Below are 20,959 nucleotides of genomic sequence, written 5' to 3'. Positions count from 1 at the left end.
TTGTGCTGAAGGGTCTGCCCTGTCTCAGTTTTTAAAAAAGAATCCTTCTGGGTCTTTAGATCAGTGTGGATGCAGACCTCCCGCTGTGGGCTCAACTGGGTTCCCTCCAAATTTATCTCCTGAAGCCCCAACCCCCAGTGCCTTGGAGTGTGACTGTATTTGGAGAGAGGGTCCTTTAAAGAGATAAAGTGAGTTCATGAGAGTGGGCCCTAAACCAATCTGCCTGGTGTCCTTATAGGAAGAGAAGATGAGGACACAGACACATAGAGGGACGACCACGTGAGGACACAGGGAAAAGACACCGTCTGCAAGACCAGGAGAGAGGCCTCAGGAGGAACCAGCCCTGCCACGCCTGGATCTCGGGCTTCCAGCGTCCAGGGCTGAGAGAGAGTAAATGTCCGTCGTTCGAGCCCCCCAGCCTGTGGTGTTTTGTTATTCGGCCCTAGCAGACTAAAACGTCTCTTGTGTATGAAACATGGGAAACATCATGACTTTAAACACTCCGTGGCTGAAGTCTGGACTTTAACTTGTTAGGAGGGATGGTTTTTATGGGCTGATTAAGAATTCAGGGGCCCTCAGTCTCTTTTCTCCATCCAGATTTGTGAGTGTTTCATGGGCCCCTCATCTGTACGAACAGTTCTTCCACGTGTGCACACTCATCTGGGGGCACACGTGTGTGCACTCGCCCCTGCAGACAGAGCTCCCAGAGGCCAGAGACTGGTCCTCATTGAACTTTGTATCATGTCAGGCTCCACCTGTGACAGAGCGCAGGTGATCAGTAAATACATTTATTTGGTAAATGATGCATTTATATTTTGATTACGTGGGCATATTTGGGTACAAAAGCACATATACAGATACCGCATGGGACGGCATGGCCAGGTGGTGTGTGGGATCGCGTTTTTCTAGCTCTCTGTTGTATGGTTCTCTCTAACTGGTGTCATGTAAAATTCCTTTCCCACATTAGGTGTCACACGTCTCAACAGACTGAGCATGTGTCACCTTCAGCACCAGGCTGCACAGCAGGACACATCAACCTCCTGACGCGCACCACTGAAAAACTGCTTGTCACCAGCCTTTCCCCTCGTCGTGATTCTTTGCATATTCCACAAACTTTCTCCCCGGAGTAGCGTCGCCCGTCCCCGCAGCGGTGCGGCGCTCACCTGGATCTGCTGCCGGATGTCGTTGAGCTGCACCAGAAACTCCTTCGCTTCTTTGGCCTTATCTGAAACTCCATTCAAGGCCTGAGATAGTTGTGCCTGGAAAAGATGTCACATACTGAAAAGAGAAATCAGGCGCTAAAGGCACGCAATTTGCACTTCCCCGTGAATGCTTGTGTTTATAAGAGGGGACAGACGTGATCCTTCATGAGCTGTGTTAATGCACAGAGACCAGGACGGTTGCCCGGTCCCTACAGTGTGTGCTGACTTTCCCAGCAGCCGCTGATGAGTGTTGCTGGTCTACACTCTCCCACCGGGACAGAAAGATAAACAGAGTCCTCAGCCCAACCCGGCCCCTCTTCCGCGGCAGTTCCGTCCCTCATCGGTGGACACTTCTGTGAGGACATCAGCCCCCAGGCCGAGCTCCATTCACACCCCCCCCACAGTCGCCTTTGGGCCAGCAGTGGTGTGGCCAGCCTGGGGGGCTGAACAGGAAGAGACCTGCAGGCCCTGGAAGTGGACAGGCCATAGGGACTGGGCATCCTTGGGCACCCTCTACCAGGGACACAGAGGCTCCCGGTGTCTGTCCCCTCAGCCCTCGCACTCCCCACCTGCAGAGTGGGGTGCAGCCAGCTGGGCCCTAGATGGGGCTTCCGAAGCACGTGAAGCAGTTGTGGGGGCACGAGGGTGGAACTGCCAGCGGAGCCCAGATCTGTGGCCTTGACCGTCATGCTTTTCAGTGAACTGCATGCACACGCAACCGAATTTGTCTTCAAAACCTAGCTATTGAGTAGACGGATGACCTCGATTTTTAACATGACTCTCACTTTTCAATTAAAACACTGAGGATGGAAGTAAACAGGGTCAGAAAGCCACCCCCCCCATCCATTCTCTTTAGGTCTCTGCTCAGATGTCACCCTGTCAGTGAGGCCTTCCCTCACGACCCTATAAAACGGCCCTCTCCTTCACCCCACCTGAGTCTTCTCCCCAACTTTCATCATCACTGACCTAGGTCTGTTTACTGTCTGTCTCCTCCCCTACTATGCAAGCTGCCCAGGACAGGGACTTTGCCCAGCTGGCTCACCACCAGGGCCCGGCACCGCAGGGGCACCTGGCGCATGGAGCACTAGGTAAATGTGGGTTGGATGAGAAAGCCGATGAATGGATTCTTGAGACCATGCCGATGGCTCTCAGAGCAAGGACCCCGGGCCAGCAGCCTCCGCGTCACCTGCAGACTTACAGAAATGCATTCTCTGGCCCCAGCCCTATCTGCTGGTAAGAAGCTGAGTGGAGCCAGGCGTCTGCTGAACCAGCCCGCCAGGGGGTCCTGCTGAAGGGTGAGACCCGCAGGACTGCACAGATGCAGCGTCAGCTGAAACCCCCCAGAGAAGACGGCAAATGGAGCCATGGAGTGGACGAGAAGACACAGCGAGGTACGTGGAAGGAGAGGAAGGGGCCTCAGACTGAGGGGCACCAGCTTTCAAGGGGGGCTGGAGGTGTGGACTCCGTCCTGCTCGGAGAGAGCTGGGAGCCTCCGACCCAGGCTCCGCCGAGGTGCTGCTCCCCCGAGAAGCTTCTCCTCAGTCCCCTGGCTGCACCACTCCTGTCCCCACCTCTGCTGCTGGAGGCTCATCCCCTCCAGAGTCCCCCAGGTGGACCACCCTGCATCCAAGCGTCCAGGCTGTGAGACATCCACTAGGACTTAGGGCCACGACAGAAGTGCTCAACGTCGGTGCTGTCCAATGTGGTGGCCCCAACCACATGCGGCTGATGTGACCAAGGAGCTGGAGTCTGAAGTTCATTTAGTTTAAGTTTCAATGAGCACGTGTGGCTGCCGTGCTGGACAAGGCAGGTCTTTACGCCCACCCTCAGAGGGGTCCAGGCCCGGGACCACTCAGACCATCCCTAGATAATCGCACTTGCATGGAGGCTGAGGTGCTGGCCTCTCCTGTACCCTTGACCGACGGGGCTTTCAAACTGAGGTTTATCAGTGTTTAAAAAGGGATAGCAACACCCTCCCCAAGGTACCCATCCACAGCATGGGCCACCGAGGCTGTGTCTGTACCCTATCATCTTGGTCAGCTCAGAAAACCACAGGTTGGGTGGCTCGAAGAGCAGGCGCTTATTTCTCACGGTTCTGGAGGCTGGAAGTCCAAGGTCAGGGTGCAGCAGGGACGGGATCTTCCTGGTTGGGTCTCACGTGGCTCTCCTCGGGGCGTGCGCGAGGGAGAGAGCTCTGGAGTCTCCTCTTCTTAGAGGGGCACCAATCCCATCACAGGGCTTGACCCTTATGACCTCGTCTACACCTGACAGCCTCCGAAGGCCCCACCTTCTAACAGCACCACGTTGAGAACTTGGGCTTCAATGTATGAATTTGGGGGGACACGTTAAGTCCATAGCACCTGCCCAAGGAGGGGCCACCTCCCACTAACCTACACAGTTCTCAAGGAAGACACTTTGTCTTTTGTCTCTGCATTTCCAGCCGGCAGTTCTGCACCAAGGAGGGGCTGAAAAAACACTCCCTACTGAATACAAAGCAAAACGGTTGCTTGACTAGAGGCGCATGCTAAGAGTGGGACAGATCCCAGCAGACCTGTCACCCGTGCCAGCCCCTTCCTGGAGGAGCCAGTGAGCTCACTCCTGCCTACAGGCCGGGCCAGTGAGGGCCGTGCACCCTCCGCCCGGCACCAGGGCCCCGCATGGCTCCACCTGGCCTTGACGCAGCACAGCCCTTCCAGGGCCTGACGACCTGCTTCCTGCTGGGCCAGGAACAGAGTGGTTTCAAGGAGACACATGCCTGGCTGAGAGGGGACCAGTCTCAGCTCAGGGACACAGCCTCCAGGGACACAGCCTCGCCACCCAATCCCCTGCCACTGTCTTTGCCCATCGGAAGCGACACCGAGTGCACACTGCCTGGGGCCAGCAGCGTGCTCGGGTGCAAGGCATGGAAGCGCCCCGACGGGCAGCATCCCTTGTCCCACTCTCCACCCCAGGTCCCCTGTGTGTGAAATGACCACAAGTCTCCTCTCCTCCTGCAGGGCTCAGCGTCGTGGAAACCGACCTGGTGATTCTAGTGGAAAGGCAGCAAAGGTTTTGGAGTGAAGGAGCAATTGATTTCTCTACTGGCAGCGTGCGGGGTCTATCATATTGTTTATATTGTATTTATATTATGTTTTGCATCGGCTTTTTAAGACATGGGCTCCTTTTTCCACAGGGACTGTATGGGATGTCAGCAGAGGACGCTGAAAATTGTCCTTTTCTGGTCCGAAGGGAGATGGATCGGTCTGTCCTTGTGGGCGGGGATTACACAAATTCTTGGAAAGAAAGGAAATATCCAGGCAGGAGATGAAAATTTTTTTTTAATGGTTGAGTGGATTTTAACCTGAATCCCAAAGCTGCAGTTTATATCTTCCTGGTCCTTTAAGGCTAGAGTTAGGTTCTTGCAGAGTCTCTGAGTTTAGGTGGACAGAGTAAATCCCACGTGTTTCCTCACTGGGTCAAACCAATGGCCTGCCCGGGCCAGCACACCTTCCTGTCACGCTGAGTAACAGGACCCGAGCCTTCCCTCACTCCTTTTCAATTGTTCAGTCTGGATCTGTCATCTGTGAATTCATCCAAACCACCCAGGTGGGACCCACCTATATTTTTCATTCATGTAGACTGACCACTCTCATGCTTTCCCTGGTCTCTATGGAGAAGCCCCTAAGTCACCTCCTTTTAAACTTGGTCCCTAGGGCCGGCCCGTGGCTCACTTGGGTGAGCATGGTGCTGATAACACCAAGGCCACGGGTTCGGATCCCTATATAGGGATGGCCGGTTAGCTCACTTGGGAGAGCGTGGTGCTGACAACACCAAGTCAAGGGTTAAGATCCCCTTACTGGTCATCTTTAAAAAAAAAACAAAAAAACTTGGTCCCTGTCCTCTAACATGAGGATGACCAGACAGAAGTACAGAATGCTCGAGACAAAGGACCTTAGAAACGATATAGTCCGGCCTCTCATGTTACACACAAGGAAGCCGAGCTTCTAGTAAGACGTGGACTCTGTAAAGGAGCAGGCACATGTGCTCCCAGACCTCCAGCAGACGCCCCCGTGCACGAGAGCGCTGGGTGGCGGGCCCGGCCTGCAGTGGACACCCATCGATGCGGGCACACGCCTTCCTTTCTGTGAGCTTGTCCTGTGAGCTTAGTCATGTGGCTAATTAAAAAGTCATTCTTATTTGAAAATAAAAGGGCTGGAAATGGGGGCAAACTGTGGTCCTCTGGCTTGAGGCGCATGAGGGAAAAGACCCCCGTTAGCAAAGGGTCTGGCTGTTTGAATGCAGTTACTGCCACCTGCTAATGCTCAGGAGAAGCTATCACCTGTGACGTCCCTCTGTCCTTCCCTTTGGCACTATAAGCCCCAACACTGAATGACCGGAGGCGAGGTCCCTACAGAGCTACCAGCCTCTGTCAGGGCGTGGAGGGCATGCGTTGGGCGAGGAAATGTCCAATGACCTGGTGAACATCACAGCTTAAAGGTCACTCCAGAAAACGGAATCTCGCATATCCACATGACCTCCCGTCTGCTCTCCCTCCAGCCCAGCTCTGACGGCCTCATCTCTACTCACGGTGCCCTCTGCTCTCCACTGAGTCGGGGTCCAGCCCTGAGCTGCCTCCCCCGCCAGCCTGTCCCCCAGGCGTCCACCCTGCAGTCCAGCTGTCTTCCTCCGGCCACCCCGTCTGTCCCTTCTTCCTCCCCTGCTTTGCCTGCCATTGCCTGTGAAGACCCTTCCAGATGCCCCCTCCTCCTGAAGCTTTCGCTACCCTCCCCACGTGGAATGCGCCCTCTGGCCTCGCAGGACAGGGCCTGGCTCCCAGGGTGCGGCTCGCCATCCAGTCGCCGACCCCACGCTGCCAGCCCCCCTCGGGCACCTCTGCGTGCCTCTCCGTGGGTGGCAGAGCGCCTGACACAGGCAACGTGCTTCATTAATATTTGTGCAGTGGATCGATCCTGCTCTAGATCTGGTCTGACTAGCTCTCCCGAGCTGTCCCAGCCTCAATCCTCTCACATGCTGGGCATAATTAAAGTGGCCATGTGGTCCCTTCTAACCCACTGTTTCTAGGACACAGAGCCCTGTCCAGTACTGGGCACCGACAGTCCAGCCCTGCCTGGGGACTGACATGCTCTTCATGACTTCTGGGAGTTAACTATGTCTAGGGTCAATGCCGCCACTGATCTGGCCCAGAGTGAGTCACACTGAACAGAACCCCTGACACCCCACACTCTGTCTCTATCTGCAGACACCAGGGCTCCCCGCCTGCCCTGCCCCCTCCCTTCACCGAGTGACCTGCCTGCCTGCCCCCAGGCCCCGGCCAGCAGAGAAGAGAGCGGCTGTGCTTTCTGTCACCTCTGAACTGCCACCCCCAGGCCCCAGGAGCCGAGTAACAGAGCTGCGCTCGTGGCCAGCTAAATCGAGGCTTGGAAATGTGGTGGGGAGCTTTGCTGGCACCTGCTCTTGAAGCAGATGTAGCTACAGACTGGAGGTTGGACATGAAGCAGTGCTATGCAGGGTCACCGGGGAGACCCACAGGGACAGAATGAGGTGGTTCAGGGAAGCCCTGGGAGTGGGGAAAGGACAGGACCACGCAGGGTCCTGAGAGGGGGACTTGGGCGGACCCCTCCCCCAGGAAGCAGTGGCAGCCAGACCCCCTGACCCCCAATCCCACAGGCTCCCCCTTCCCAGTCATCTCCCAGGTTCTGTCTGCACCCGGGGGTCATGGAGACTTTGCTCCAGGGAGTAGATGCCCACAGGGGAAGTCGGCTCAGCGTGTGTTGCGAGGCGGGCAATGCTGGGGCCGTGGTCACAGGATGGGCGGACCCCCCAGAAGCAGAAGGGGTCTTTGGCAGGAGAACTAGGAGCCAGCGCTGACCCGGGCCAGGCGGCCTGTCTCTCCAGTAGCCTGGAGGTGGGGGTCCCCTGAGGCAAAGCAGCTCTGAGGGTCAGCCCCACCCTGCTGGCCCCTGGGTTTGAGCCACAGAGCAAGTAAGCTGGACGGGGGGTGTTGAATGGGCACTAAGCCAGGGCTCTGCTCAGTGCACCAAAGCCACCTCCAACTCCAGAACCTCCACACGGAGCCGCTGTCGTGACTGTCACCACAGAGCGAGTTCTCTCTGAAGTTGCCACCACCTCCAGGGCAGACGCAAGATTGGAGGCTGCTCCAGAGGACCCGGCTCTCCATGGACCCCAGGCTTACTCTGTCTCAGGCTCCTAGGGTCCATCAGTTCCCTGTCGCTGCTGTAACACGTCCCCATAAACATAGGGCCCCCAAACAACGCAAATACACTGTCCTACAGTCCTGGATGCCGCAAGTCTGAACTGAAGTCAGGGGATCGGCAGGGCCAGGGCCTTCTGGTTTTGGGTCACCTGGTTTTGGGTCACAGCCTGCGGCCCCTGCCTCACATCACAACCTCCTGTGCTGCAGTCTGAATGTTTGTGACCCCCAAAATTTGTATGGTGAAACTTCACTTCCAAGGGGATGGTATCAGGAGGTGAGGTCTTTGGGAGGCAATTAGGCCACCCCCCAAAAAGTGGGGCCCTCACAATGGGATTAGGGCCTGTACTAAACAGGCCCCAGAGAGCTCCTTGTCTGTGCCCCCTGTGAGGTCACAGTGAGAAGGCGCCGTCTGTGAACCAGGAAGTGGCCCTCGCCAGACTGCATCTGCCAGGCCTCGGTCTCGGGCTGCCAGCCTCCGGGACTGTGAGCAAAAAGTTCCCATTGTTTATGAGCCACCAAGACTATGGTACCTGTAACAGCAGCACGAACGGCCCAAGACATCTTGCCAACTCCGGTCCTCCCACCTCCCTCTTACAGGACCCTTGTGATGACCTTGGACCCTGCTGAGTAATCCAAGGTAACCAACTCAAGATCCTTACACACACCTGCAAAGGCCCTTTGGCCATGGAAGGTGACATTCACAGGTTCCAGGATTAGGACACGGATGTCTTTGGAGGCCAACGTTCAGCCTGTCACACCGGGTGATAGCATTTTTCCATCTTTTAACCTCCTTTCTCATGTCATCACTGAACTGTTCAATGTCTGCTGCCTTGGAGGGCTGTGTGCTCCATGAGGTCCTGTCACATCTAGTCAGCGTCGGGTCCCCAGCTCCAGGTCCGGCACACCCAGCACAGCATTTACAATCAATGGTGCTCGATGGAAGGTCTGTTTCCACCTGGACTGCCAGATCTAGTCAGCGTCGGGTCCCCAGCTCCGGGTCTGGAGCCCAGCACAGCATTTACAATCAATGGTGCTCGATGGAAGGTCTGTTTCCACCTGGACTGCCAGCTCCTTCCTGGGGGCATGTGGGGGAGTCAGCAGGACAAGACCCAGCCACAGAACCAATGTCCACCCTGCAAAGATCCATCCTGAGGTCGGAACGGTGGTCCTTGCCAAGAATGGCGTACTTCTGTGCCAGCACAATTCTGTGCTGGCTGCCTGGACCCAGCCACATCCCGGACGGGTGGCCTCTCATCTCCTGCAGCAGGGCGGGATCGGTAGCATTGGGACTTCTGATCAATAGCGTTAGCGGCAGCAATGCTGAGCTCCCAAGTGCTGAGCTCTTCACATGCCTACTTCAGTTAATTGCGCACAACCCATCAGGAAGGTGTCGTGCCATCCTTGCTTCATGGAAGCCGGAACTGAGGCTCAGAGAGGTGACATAATTTGCTGAAGGGCACACAGCTGGTGCAGGGTGGAGCCAGGACTCCCACCCAGGGTTTTCTGAATCCAAAGCCCATGCTCTTTGCACTCCATTGTCCTGCCCTGCGGACACTCAACCAACCTGGAGGAAAGACAAGACCTGACTTTCCATCAAAATCCCTCAGTGGCCGGGCTGATGGGCTGGCACGGTCCCTGTCTTCTGGCCTCTGTCCCTGGCATTCTGCATGCCCAGGTAGGGCCGCCTGTCTCCAATGGTGCACTCTCCACCCCACTAAGGTTTCAAATGCGCAGCTGCCTGGGGAACCGCCCTTGCCACTTCCCAGATGTTGACACAGCAGGAGGTCTGGCCACGTGGCTTCCTCCGACATGCCTTTCCCACCCCGCCTCCTGCAGTCCGATGCCCCTCAGGAGGCAGGAGCGATGGGGCGTGTGCCACAAGGGGAGCGTTGTGCACCCCCAGAGGCCCAGAGGAGGAGGTTGTGACATGGTTACATGGACCACAAAGGATTGCTCTCACCATTTTACCAGCCATTCAGCAACAAGGTGGTGCATTTTTTAAATTTGTGGCTGATGATAATCCCTAAAAAGAGTTAAAATTGCCCTTACTGTGGGCAGAGCAGTAGTAATAAACAAAAAATGTGGAGGACTCATTTAAAAAATTAAAAGGCAGAGGCTCCCAGATGAGCAGAGAAACAAATTCCTGAGCCCCTCAGAGAGCCATGCGCACCTTCCCCAGGTGGGGTCCTCTCCCGTGAGATCCTCCTCCCCATGCAGGCGTCTGAGGCTGGTGGAAGCAGGCCATTCCCCTGCACCTTCTTAAATGCTGTCTTGTCAAGGAAGAGGTGAGGACCCAGCCACCGGGACATGAACAGCTGACCACACGGCAGTGACTTCCCCGCCATGCCCTTAGCCCGGTGGCTCGAGCTCTCTGTTCTCAGATTCAGGCTTATCTTGTGCTTAGGATCCCTATTCCTGCTAAGGTTAGCGTCCCACCTGCCTCTTTCTGCACATCACAGCAATGGGCATGGGGCTCTCTAGAGAAGCGGGGAGCAGGAAAAGTTCCTTGTACCTTCAGGAGTGCCTCAATGGATGACAGGCACCATCACTAACTTTGCCTACCTTCACCCTCATGCCAGCCTTCCCGTGCAAGGAAACTGAGGCTGAGAGGGGTGGAGAGCTTATCCAAAGACATGGAGCTCTAAGCTGGACCCAGAGCTTCTGATTTCAGTTCAACTCCTCTTTCCAATATTCCAGCCAATGGGAGACAAGAAGCCAGGCCTCCCGGAGGAGATCTCTCCCGGCCCCATTCAACGTGACGTGACGGGACGCGAAGTGGCCCTGCTGGTCACTCAGGGCGAACGCTGCTTCTCAGCCCCTCCACAAGAGGGCACCATGGTTAGAGCTGTGCTCTCCGCACAACCTTGGACCCCAATCCCCTCCTTTCACACCATTCTCTGCCTTGACACGTACAATAATTGTCATGTTACAGTGGTTAATAATGGCCTCCCTTAGTCGAGCACTTACTAAGTGGTGTCCCTGTGTCATGTCTTTAAGATGCATCCTCTCGTTTAATACAAGGTCATTCTGTGGCAAGTGGCAGAGTCTTAGGACTGTCGTCTCTACAGTCAGTTTTCTTGTTCTGTATCCTACTGCCTGTGTGGCACTAATGACTTCAGCAATGTCAGTCTAGAAATCTTACATGCAGTGTGTTCTCTGGACAAGGTGAAGCAGCGTTAACTTCGGGGAAAAGTCGTGCCAACATTTCCCGGCTGGCTTCTACCGTCCCGTGGGATCAGCTGATAGTTTCTGACACCACCGCCACCCACAGGAGGGAGGGGACAGCCATGCTGGTGAGGAGGGGTGGCTCTTTTCAATGTGGGGCCCAGAAATATGCAGACCTGCTCCTCTCAGATTCCGTACTGTCCCTGGAATGACCCTTCCTTTATGATTCACTCTGTTCTGTGACTCAGCAGTAGTCAAGGGACTGCACTGAAATAATAATGCACAGCATTGATGTTAGAATACATTTTGGTGTTAAATCCTATTGATTTATTAAATAGTGTTTCCTGCAGTCTACGGAGTGCCAGCTGCTTGACTAGATCCTGGGAGTATCAAGATAAACAAGACACAAGGGCAAGGGCCCTCCAGATATTCAAAGTGCAGCGTTATGTGTGTGTGCGATGTATAAAAAGCTGGCTGCAGAAAAGAAAGAGGTCCTGTAGGTCTCTGTTAGCTACCGGACACCATTGATGGGTGCGACTAAGAAGTCTAATCAAGATGGGATTATTTTTAAAGCTGTCTAGAGTATTAGAATAAATGTGCATGGAGATCCTGAGAATATCCAATCTGCAGAAAACTAAAATCGGGCGCAGCACGATCACACTTGCACGAAGAAAGGCCAGAGACCGGAGAGTAATTCTGATCATGCTCCGGTGACACCAAGAACAAGGCTGGGACGGGATGCCAGTGCACGAAGCCCCTGGACCAGCTCCTGGCCTTGCTGCTGTGCAGAGGCCATCCTCTGAGCAAGGTCAGCCAGGGCTCTTGTCACCAGTAACCAAACCTGCTTCTTTAGAATCAAGCCAGCACCCGTCACTGGTAATCACAGCAGAATTGTTCCTGTGACAATTGCCTCTGATGAGAATCTGTCTTACAGTTTTCTCTCCATGGTCAAATTACAAGCAGTATCGCCTTCTCGTCTGGACGCCTTTGTCCTTTCCACGTGTCCATATCCTGCCAGTCTTTTGACACCTGCCCGTACTCCGGTCTCCTCTGCTCTGTATTCTGTGCTTGCTGACGTGCTTTGAGTGCCCATTACTCCTGCTCTGTATTGCTCTTGATGTCTTGTGTGTAAGTGCAGAGACAGCCCTCCCATCCATTTAAATGACTAGCGCTAGCGACCAGTCCCAAACTGGCTTCTCAATGCCACCGTCCTCTGTCCAGAGCCATAGAGCCCGGCTATTGCCTCGAGGCCTCAGAGCCTTGTTTGCTGTTATCTTCCGTCCCTGCCCCTCCTGCGCACTATGGGTGTAGGTAACTTTGCAACTTGCCATAGATAACAGGGGAATTTTCCATTTACTGGAACAACCCGCCCTGCGGTTTTCTCAGTAAACCATCTGCTGCTCACTTCCTTATCTGCTGATTCCCTCCTGCTGGCTATATAAGCTGTGACCTTCTGGCTAATAAACGAGACTTGATCAGAATACTGTCTTGTCTCCCTTTCTCGTGTCTCTTGTCCCATCCAATTCCCACTCCCCCCTCCAGGGTCCACGTTGAATATCCCGCGGGTCGGGACAGTCCTCCCGGGAATCTCTTCTTAGCCAGTCTCCTCACTCCTTTTTCTAACCCGTCTCTCCCCACCTCTATCCCCTTAACTCAGCAAAGCAAATGAAGATTTCAAAAGTTTTTTTCTGCCAGGTTTTATTGGTAAACAGGATCAAATGAAGAACATTTGCAAGAGTCTCTGAACAGATTAAAGCCAGGCGATTCCTCTTCTGCACTGAAATTTAAACGAAGCTCATGTTGAGTCCTTCTCTGCTTCTCAGGCTGGGTGTTCCCTTAAGTGTGGATTCTGGAATCCATTGTCCATCCTTCTTTCCCCGTTGTCTCCCGATTCAGTATGTTTTCTGTGAGTCTCAGAGGCTAAGAGGACAGGTAACCCACGTTCCCTCGTTTGGTTAGACATGACGTCCTACTTCCCAGTGTCTCTCTGCTTCGTGTAAATAGATGTGAATCCCTGGCATGCTACCAGCAGGGAGTAAGCTGTTTGAAAGTAGGAACCAGGGTTTAAACGTCTTTCTTAACCCTCGTGCAGTGCTACACACTTGCCTCTTTCTTTCCTGACTGGTAGAACTTCGGCTCACCCTTCAAGACCCCAGCTCGAGCACCGTCTTCTCTCCCTCTTCCCCTCACTGCCCCTCGCCTCTCTCCTTCCAAATCTCCAGGCAGAATTAACCGCCGTCTCCTCTGTTTCCCCATCAGTTTATTCACATTACAAATATGGCCCTTATTCTATTTCTTATACTAGCTGTACATGCGTTAGGTTGGTTGCAAAATTACCCCTCTCCTCCAGTGGGCTGTTTTCTATGTATCTGCAGCCCCTAGCACAGCCTGCGGATTACAGTAGGTGCTCAAAGAATGTTTATCTGATGGAATATTTTGACTATATAATACAGAAAACCACGAGATGGTGTTTCTCCTTCATGTGCTAGAGGGGACTTGGATGGACTCAGGAATGAAAGCCACCTTAATTGTACAGCTTTCACTAAACAATTTCACCTGGGCCCTACCACAGACATTCCGTCATCCCGTGACACCCAGCAAACTCCAAGGAGCAGGAAATCCAACAGGCAACAGCACAGATCCTGCCTGCTTTACCCAGATGGCCCTGAGACCGGAGGCACCCCAACTGAAACAAAATGTCTTAAGAAACGGAGAGGCCCCAGGAAGTTACCCATGAAGCTCAAATGGCAGGAATCACTGGAGGAACTATTTGAATTTTGACTTAATCCCACTATTGGAAGATAATTCTCCACGGGTCTCTGGTGTTTCTGTACACCTTGCACGTGAATCACTGACTGTCCTTTGTTCTGGACTATGTCTCCAAGGAGGTTCACAGAGGACGGCCTTGGAAGACAGAGATGGTGTCTCTTTCTGGAGCAAAGGGCTCCGTGCTTACTACCCTTCATAAGAGACTTGGGTTCACTAAGCTCAGGGTTCCTCTGGTACAATGCACCCACTGCATGTGCAGCTACCATCTGGCCCTGTCCACATCACCCTCTGGGAACTGGCCGAAGCTGATACTGTGGCTATTGCTATTGCTGTGAGTAATACACTGTTCTTCATCTCTGACCTGGAGGGTTCATGTCTTCTGCCTGCCTCCATGAAACTGAGGCAGGCTAATTTGTTAGCTTGTACCTAGTCTAAAATCTCAGACCCCTCACAGTTCCTGACACCCCCAGCAGGGTCATCTTGCCTTTAGTGTGCCCTGATGTCCCCTCCATTTATCTTCACATTCTCAATAGGCTACAAGTGTAGAACCTGGCTGGACAGGCAGGGCTGTGTGCAGGAGCAACATTCATCAGTGACAGCTGCAGACACTTCAGTAAAGGAAACCAATTTGAGAGGTAATGATCACACCCTCCAAAGGAGCTGATAGAATGTGGTGATATTCACACAGAAGATGTGAAATGAGGTCAATGACAGTGCTGTCTACACCAGGCACAGCTGTCATTTGGAGTCTACCGTATGGGACTAGCAGGGAGCAGAAGCATGTCTCAGTGACTGGGAAGATCCCTGTTCTTTGACCTGAACATTTCCGAACAGCATTTGGTTTTTGTAACAATGACTGGGGCACTGCTCAGAAGTAGGAGACTACCTTAATGTGACTTTCTAGAGGATTCTAGTTCTCTTTTGTTTTATTCAAGTTGGTTAGTTGTTTGCTTATTAACTATCTATTTATTTCAAGAGGGATTTAAGTAGGAGACTACCTTAATGTGACTTTCTAGAGGATTCTAGTTCTCTTTTGTTTTATTCAAGTTGGTTAGTTGTTTGCTTATTAACTATCTATTTATTTCAAGAGGGATTTAAGTAGGAGACTACCTTAATGTGACTTTCTAGAGGATTCTAGTTCTCTTTTGTTTTATTCAAGTTGGTTAGTTGTTTGCTTATTAACTATCTATTTATTTCAAGAGGGATTTAAGTAGGAGACTACCTTAATGTGACTTTCTAGAGGATTCTAGTTCTCTTTTGTTTTATTCAAGTTGGTTAGTTGTTTGCTTATTAACTATCTATTTATTTCAAGAGGGATTTAGGCTGCCTGCAGGTGGCTATAAAATTCAAGAGAGCATAACTTAAAAGAAAGAAAATCAACCTCCTCAGAGCAGAGCAAAGACCCCTTGTAGTTAAAGGAAAAGAAAAAGCCCTTTCTTTCCAGGCAAAATACAGAAAACAGCCATGGGCTCATACTATTAGAGGCACTGTACTGCTAGGGAAAAGGCAGGACAACTGAGAAAGGCAGGCGTGAGATGGAGAGGGGCTAACTGGTAGATCTGACACAGCCTAGGGGAGAATCAGTGAACTTGAAGAGAGGTCAATGGAAATTATCCAAACTGTAACAGAAAGAGACAAAAAGAATAATTAAAGAAACAAACAAACAAATGAACAAACAAACAAAAAACAGAGCACCCAAGAACTGCGGGACACAAACAACCTAATGGACATGTTATTCGACTCTCTGAAGGGTAAGAGAGAGAGGATTGATGGGGTGGGTGGGGAGAGAGAGAGAGAGAGAGAGAGAGAGGAGAGAGAGAGAGAGAGAGAGAGAGGAGAGAGAGAGAGAGAGAGAGAGAGAGGAGAGAGAGAGAGAGGATAGATATCAAGAACAGAGCAGAAGAATTATCTGAAGAGACAGTAGACAAGAATTTTCTAAAACTCATGAAAGAAATAAAACCACAAGTCCAAGAAGCTCAGAGAACCCCCAGCAGGATACGAATGCATAAGCTTCTTTCCATTTCTGCTGCCTTTCTCCTAGTTCAAGTCCCCTATTTATAGCCCAAACTACCACAATAGCTTCTCTTTGGTTGTCCTGCCTCCACTTGTCCCCACACCATCCATTTTCCAAATAGCAGTCACAGTGCCCTTTTAAAATATAAACGTCACTCTTCAGTTTAAAACCCTCCAGTTGTATCTCATGCATTTATCATTAAATTCAACCAGCTCCCTGTGGCCTGCGAGGCCCTGTGTCCTCTGCCCCTTTCCTGATTCTCTGCCTTTACCACTTATTTATTTTTTTCATCATGCTCCAAATACACCGACTCATTTCTGTCCTTCAGACATGTCGGGTGTCTTTCCACCTCTGGCTCCTGGTTCTTGCTTCCCTGTGAAATGTGCTGCCTTCCAAACCATGCAGGCTGGCTCATCATTCAGTTTTCATATCTTAGCTTGAATACATCCTTCTCAGAGAAGCTTTTTCAATAATTCCCACCAAAGAAGCTTGCCTGAGTGTTTTTCATCACATTATTTTAACTTCCATCTCAGTTCTTATCACTATCAGAAATTATCCAGCTTCTTTATTTGTTTACTTGTTTGTTTTCTTCCTCCTGTTTTATGCTCTTTGAGGAAAGAAAATAATTCCTTCTGTGGCCTCAGTGCTTAGAATAGTGCCTGCTGTTATGCAGGCATTCGAGACTAACTCACTGACTGAACAGGTAATTAGGGGAATGGAAGAATAGAGGTTCATTAGAGGCATAAGCTCAGAAAAAGAACATAATGGACAGGAGGCATTGTCAGCTTTTAAGTTATTACAGTAAGTGCTAGAGATTGCTTCTAGTTACATGAGTACACAGCTCAGCTGACAGTATGAGCCAACCATATGGCAGCGAATAGCTCACTGAGTGATGGCAAATCTCAGTCCTTGTCTTTAAGAGGACTGTCACTTCTGATTATTCATATTTCATTGGTTTCCTGGTTTTATAGATATCACCCAGAATCAAACTATAAACAAGGATTGGGAGACTGGATAAGTGCAAGTATTTGCCTAAATTTCCTGGCACAACCTTGACCTGATTTTTTAAAACTATGCACCATCTGGACAGATTTTTTTCAGATGACATGTGACTTTCGCCCAGCCCCACCTTGTGGAGTGAGTGCTGGCAGGTGTTGACATTCCTGTCTGATTTGTCTGTCATGCAGAGTCCATCGACTCTTGGGGTCCCTGGCCCCACCTCACCTTGGCCTCTCTTTGCAGATTTTCTGCCCTCTGTCCTCCAAGCCACCTCTCTGCTCTGTGGCCACGTGCAAAAGAGAGAGACGGGGCTGTTCACCCTCTTAGGTCCCCACCAGCCCTCAAACACTTTTGTCCTGTTTGTTGTAAATAGGATGCTTTGATTTCCTTCTCTTGCTGCCCGTCCCAGCTTTGCAGATGCTTCCCACCCCTTAGAGACCCTTGCCCATCCTGGCCAGGTGGCCTTTGGGCACCATATAGCATCCCAGCACCCAGAGTCTTCTTAATCTAGAGATCTGTTTAGTGCTCAGAGTAATCACACAAGATTCTCTGGTTCAAACCCCTCAAATTCCCTTAGGGTCCACCCACTGAGGGGACAGGCCCATTTCCCAGATGACTTGCAGTGAAAGTGATGGGCCCAGCACCCTGGAGCCCCCAAAGCAGCCCCACCAGGCTTCCTCAAACTTTAACATCCAAGGGCCAGCCCATGACTCACTTGGGAGAGCGTGGCGCTGACAACATCAAGTCAAGGGTTAAGATCTCCTTACCGGTCATCTTTAAAAAAAAAAAACAAAACCCCAAAAGCCTTTAACATCCATATAAGTCACCAAGGGGTCTTGCTAAAACATGAATCCTGAGTCAGTAGGACCGCAGTGGGATTCAAAACTGTTCATTTCCAACACACTTCCAGGAGATACCGAGGCTGCTAATCACGCTTTCAGCAACAAGGCCCTAGTCTAGAAGTCAGCAAATTTTTTTTAAAATAAAAGGCCCGTATTAAATATTTTGGGTTTTGCAAGGCCACATAATCTCTGTTGCAACTACTCAACTCCCAAAAGCAACTATAGCCAAAAGCAGCCATAGGTAATACATAAACAAATGAGTGTGGCTGTGTCCTAATAAAACTTTATTTACAAAAACAGGTGGTGGGCCACAGTTTGCCAACCCTTTCCCTGATCTGTCTAAGAGATTAAGAGATCCCTCCCTTCTGGGGTAAGACCCTATTACCATGAATGTCTACTGCATAAAAGCCCTTCTGCTGCAGGCTAAAAATATAGCAATACCTTAGGCATATAGTGACCACCACTGCATACATTATGAAGTATATTCATAAATAGGGACAAGAAGGTTGTCTTTTCACAATCTTTGAGGTCCTTTTCAATTCTAACCCCCTATACTTCTATAGTCTTCAAAGAGAAGATAAAACAATTCAAGTTCATGAATTCAGTGACCACCACTGCATACATTATGAAGTATATTCATAAATAGGGACAAGAAGGTTGTCTTTCCACAATCTTTGAGGTCCTTTTCAATTCTAACCCCCTATACTTCTATAGTCTTCAAAGAGAAGATAAAACAATTCAAGTTCATGAATTCTGCCTTAAAAAAATACACCACTTTTTATTTTCCAGATGGGTGGAGTGATAAGGAAAGGGTGTCTTTCAAAGGCTGTCACACAGGATTCTTTCTAGGAGTTGTTCCTGAATTACTGACCTGCTTGCAATAAAGTCCAAGCACAGGGCAGGGCTGTGGCAGGTGGCTTGAAGACAGTGGCGGCATTGACACAGAGGCGGCAAGAGACACCGCAGCCCCCAGTTACAGAGTCCGCTCATCCTCCTGGGGGTCTGAGCAGATTTACCATTGGGTCTTAGCCAGCCTGGGGCAGATGGAGCAGAAGCCAGGCTTCTTTTCCCAGAACTTCAGAGTTGATGAAAAATGCAGTTTCTCCAAATCCAGGCTTTCACTCGGAATGTGCGTATTTCCCTGCCATGTGCTCTGAGGGCCCTGACAGATTTCCATTCAGCTTAGACTCTTTAAATCTTCTGCTTAGAGTGGGCAGCTTGTGTACAGCAATCAAGAATTGTAGACTTCAGACTTTCCAAAAGATTTTTGCCAAGCACCTCTCTCTACCTAACTCTGTTTGCCCACTCAACCCCATCCACAAATGCCTTCAGTGGGCCCTAAAGGCTTTTTGTTCATGGGCCTTAAAATCCAAGAGGGGATATTGTGCAACAGAGCCGTATATGTTACATCAATTTTTGAAAGAAGGCAGATCTTCAACTAGTAGTTAAGATTATGAAAATCCTGATACTTGTGATCTTCTTTTTAAAAAATAGTTCTAACAATAATGTAATAAAAATAGCAAACAATAAACACTAGAAACAACACAATCCACCTTTTTGTTTCCCCTACGGTCCCTGTCCCTGTGCATTCTTTTTTATTTCCATAATTTTGCTGGTGAGAGAAAAAAATAGGTTTTATCTTTGTGGAAGGGAATTTGGCAACATTAATTAGATATCTTAAAGTTCAGGTATTCTCTGATACAGCAACTTAGAAACGCAGCATATCTAGAAATTTAACCTGAGGAAATAATCAATAGTGTTACATGTTTATAACAGCAAAAGACTGAAAACAACCTCAAGTTCAGCATTAGGGTGTTGATTAAATAAAATAATACAACCTTATGATAGAATGGCATGTAGCCATCAAAAATGGTGTATATCAATTGTCAGTAAAGATACTTATATTGTATTATTAAATTTTAAAAAAGACACTTTTCAAAATAAGTGTACAATCGAATTCTAGAAGGAAAACATCCAAAATGTTAAAAATGTTTTCTCTGTAAATTGAAATTTGGGGATGGTATTTAACTTCCGCATTTCCACATCTGTAATTCTGATTTTTAACAGTGAGCATTTATTACTTGAGTAAAAAAGAGCTGCAAATATTAAAATAAGCATGCCTATGCTCACAGTGCAGCTAATCATTACATGTTTAGCCTTTGTCCTGTGCATGTTATCTCTTTTAATGGAGGAGGTTTTTCCTCTGAAGCTTTCAGGACTAAAATACCTCTTTCACAAAATCAGCTGAGAAGCCACGTGCCTTTGGGCAGAGCCTCAAGACACGGGAGTGAGCAATTTCCCAGGTCCATCTCCATTGCTTTTGTGAGGTGCTGACTCATAGGGAACAGCAATCCTGGGGTACCAGTGAGATTTTCTCTCAATGATATTCCATTCTCTGTGACCCTCAAAGGGCTCCCGATGAAAGGCACATCCAGCATTCCACAACCTCGGCTCAGGAAACAGCTTTAACCATTTTAGTTCAGGGCTGACCATCTGCACCCAGCAGGTCAGAGTCCCCCCAACGCAAGAGTCACAGACACCACTATCACGCTAGGGAGGAACCCACACGGACCCTTTCCCCCTGGCTTTAGGAGAAATAGAAATCCGTAGTCAATAAGCAAAAACACAACAGCTCTCCTTCCCTGGCCCATCTTTCACAACATGCAGAACTTCCTCTTTGAAATGTTTAGTCCCCTTCCAGGAGCATCGCATAAAAACGTGTTTAGCCAAGACGTAAAATCTGTTACACTGTTTTTCAAAGGTGATAATCAATCTCGTTTTAAAATAGACTTCAGTGTCACATTCGTGTCTCTTTGCCTGGAATCACTAATCCGATGGCAAGCTCCAGTCACACCAGAGAGGAGTAAAAGTGAGACTCGGATGGTGGCTTCTCTGATCACAGAATGTTAGGGAAACGCTGTCCCAGATCTAGTTGGCAGCTCAGCTGAGGCTTTGTTATGGACTCTGGGACATTTAGACACTCACAACAACAGCAAAATCCAGAGACTTTTCAGTTTTACTCAAGAGCTTCAGCTGCCAACAGTGGGGGTCTGAAATGGGGCGTTCTAGTTTAGCTTTTGAATGTGGTCACTCCCACGGCTCACATGGAGGTCTAAACGCCACCCACAAAGCAAGACCCCACACTCCCAGGCTCCCGCCTTGATCTTGTCCTTTGCTCCCCAGTCCCTAGTTGAGATGCTTGAAATAAACTCTTGATAATTTCCCTTTCTGTACAGAACAATAACTGCTGCTGAAGAGGACAGCAATATCATCCTGAATGGGGAAAAGCTGAAAGCTATTCCTTTAAGAACAGGAACTAGACAAGGATGCCCACTCTCACCACTCCTATTCAACACAGTTTTGGAAGTACTAGCCAGAGCAACCAGAGGAGAGAAGGAAATAAAGGGCATCCAGATTGGAAAAGATGAAGTCAAACTGTCCCTGTTTGCAGATGACATGATCCTATATATCGAACAGCCTGAAGCCTCTACAAAAAAACTCTTGGAGTTGATAAATGATTTCAGTAAAGTTGCAGGATACAAAATCAACACACAAAAATCAGTAGCATTTCTATTCCCCAATAGTGAACATGCAGAAAGGGAAATCAAGAAAGCCAGCCCATTTACAACAGCCACCAAAAAAATAAAATACTTAGGAATTGAGTTAACCAAGGATGTGAAAAATCTCTATAACGAGAACTACAAACCACTGCTGAGAGAAGTTAGAGAGGATACAAGAAGATGGAAAGATATCC

General features: G+C 50.0%; 1 protein-coding gene across 1 annotated transcript in view; it reads right to left on the bottom strand.

Annotated features, from left to right (window-relative positions):
- Nucleotides 1–20,959, bottom strand: part of TRIM67 (tripartite motif containing 67) — a gene marked incomplete at its 5' end in the record, with an annotated part of 39,757 nt that overhangs the window by 12,440 nt on the left and 6,358 nt on the right. Inside the window, one exon of the mRNA XM_008594247.1 lies at nt 1,164–1,259. Coding sequence (XP_008592469.1) covers nt 1,164–1,259 — 96 coding nt within the window. The remainder of the gene's footprint in view (nt 1–1,163; nt 1,260–20,959) is intronic.

The sequence above is a fragment of the Galeopterus variegatus genome, unplaced genomic scaffold (assembly GCF_000696425.1).
Source record: "Galeopterus variegatus unplaced genomic scaffold, G_variegatus-3.0.2 Scaffold10443, whole genome shotgun sequence".
Taxonomy (NCBI): Eukaryota; Metazoa; Chordata; class Mammalia; order Dermoptera; family Cynocephalidae; genus Galeopterus; species Galeopterus variegatus.
The sequence above is the reverse complement of the archived record's forward strand: the minus strand, read 5'-3'. Positions and strand labels throughout refer to the sequence as shown.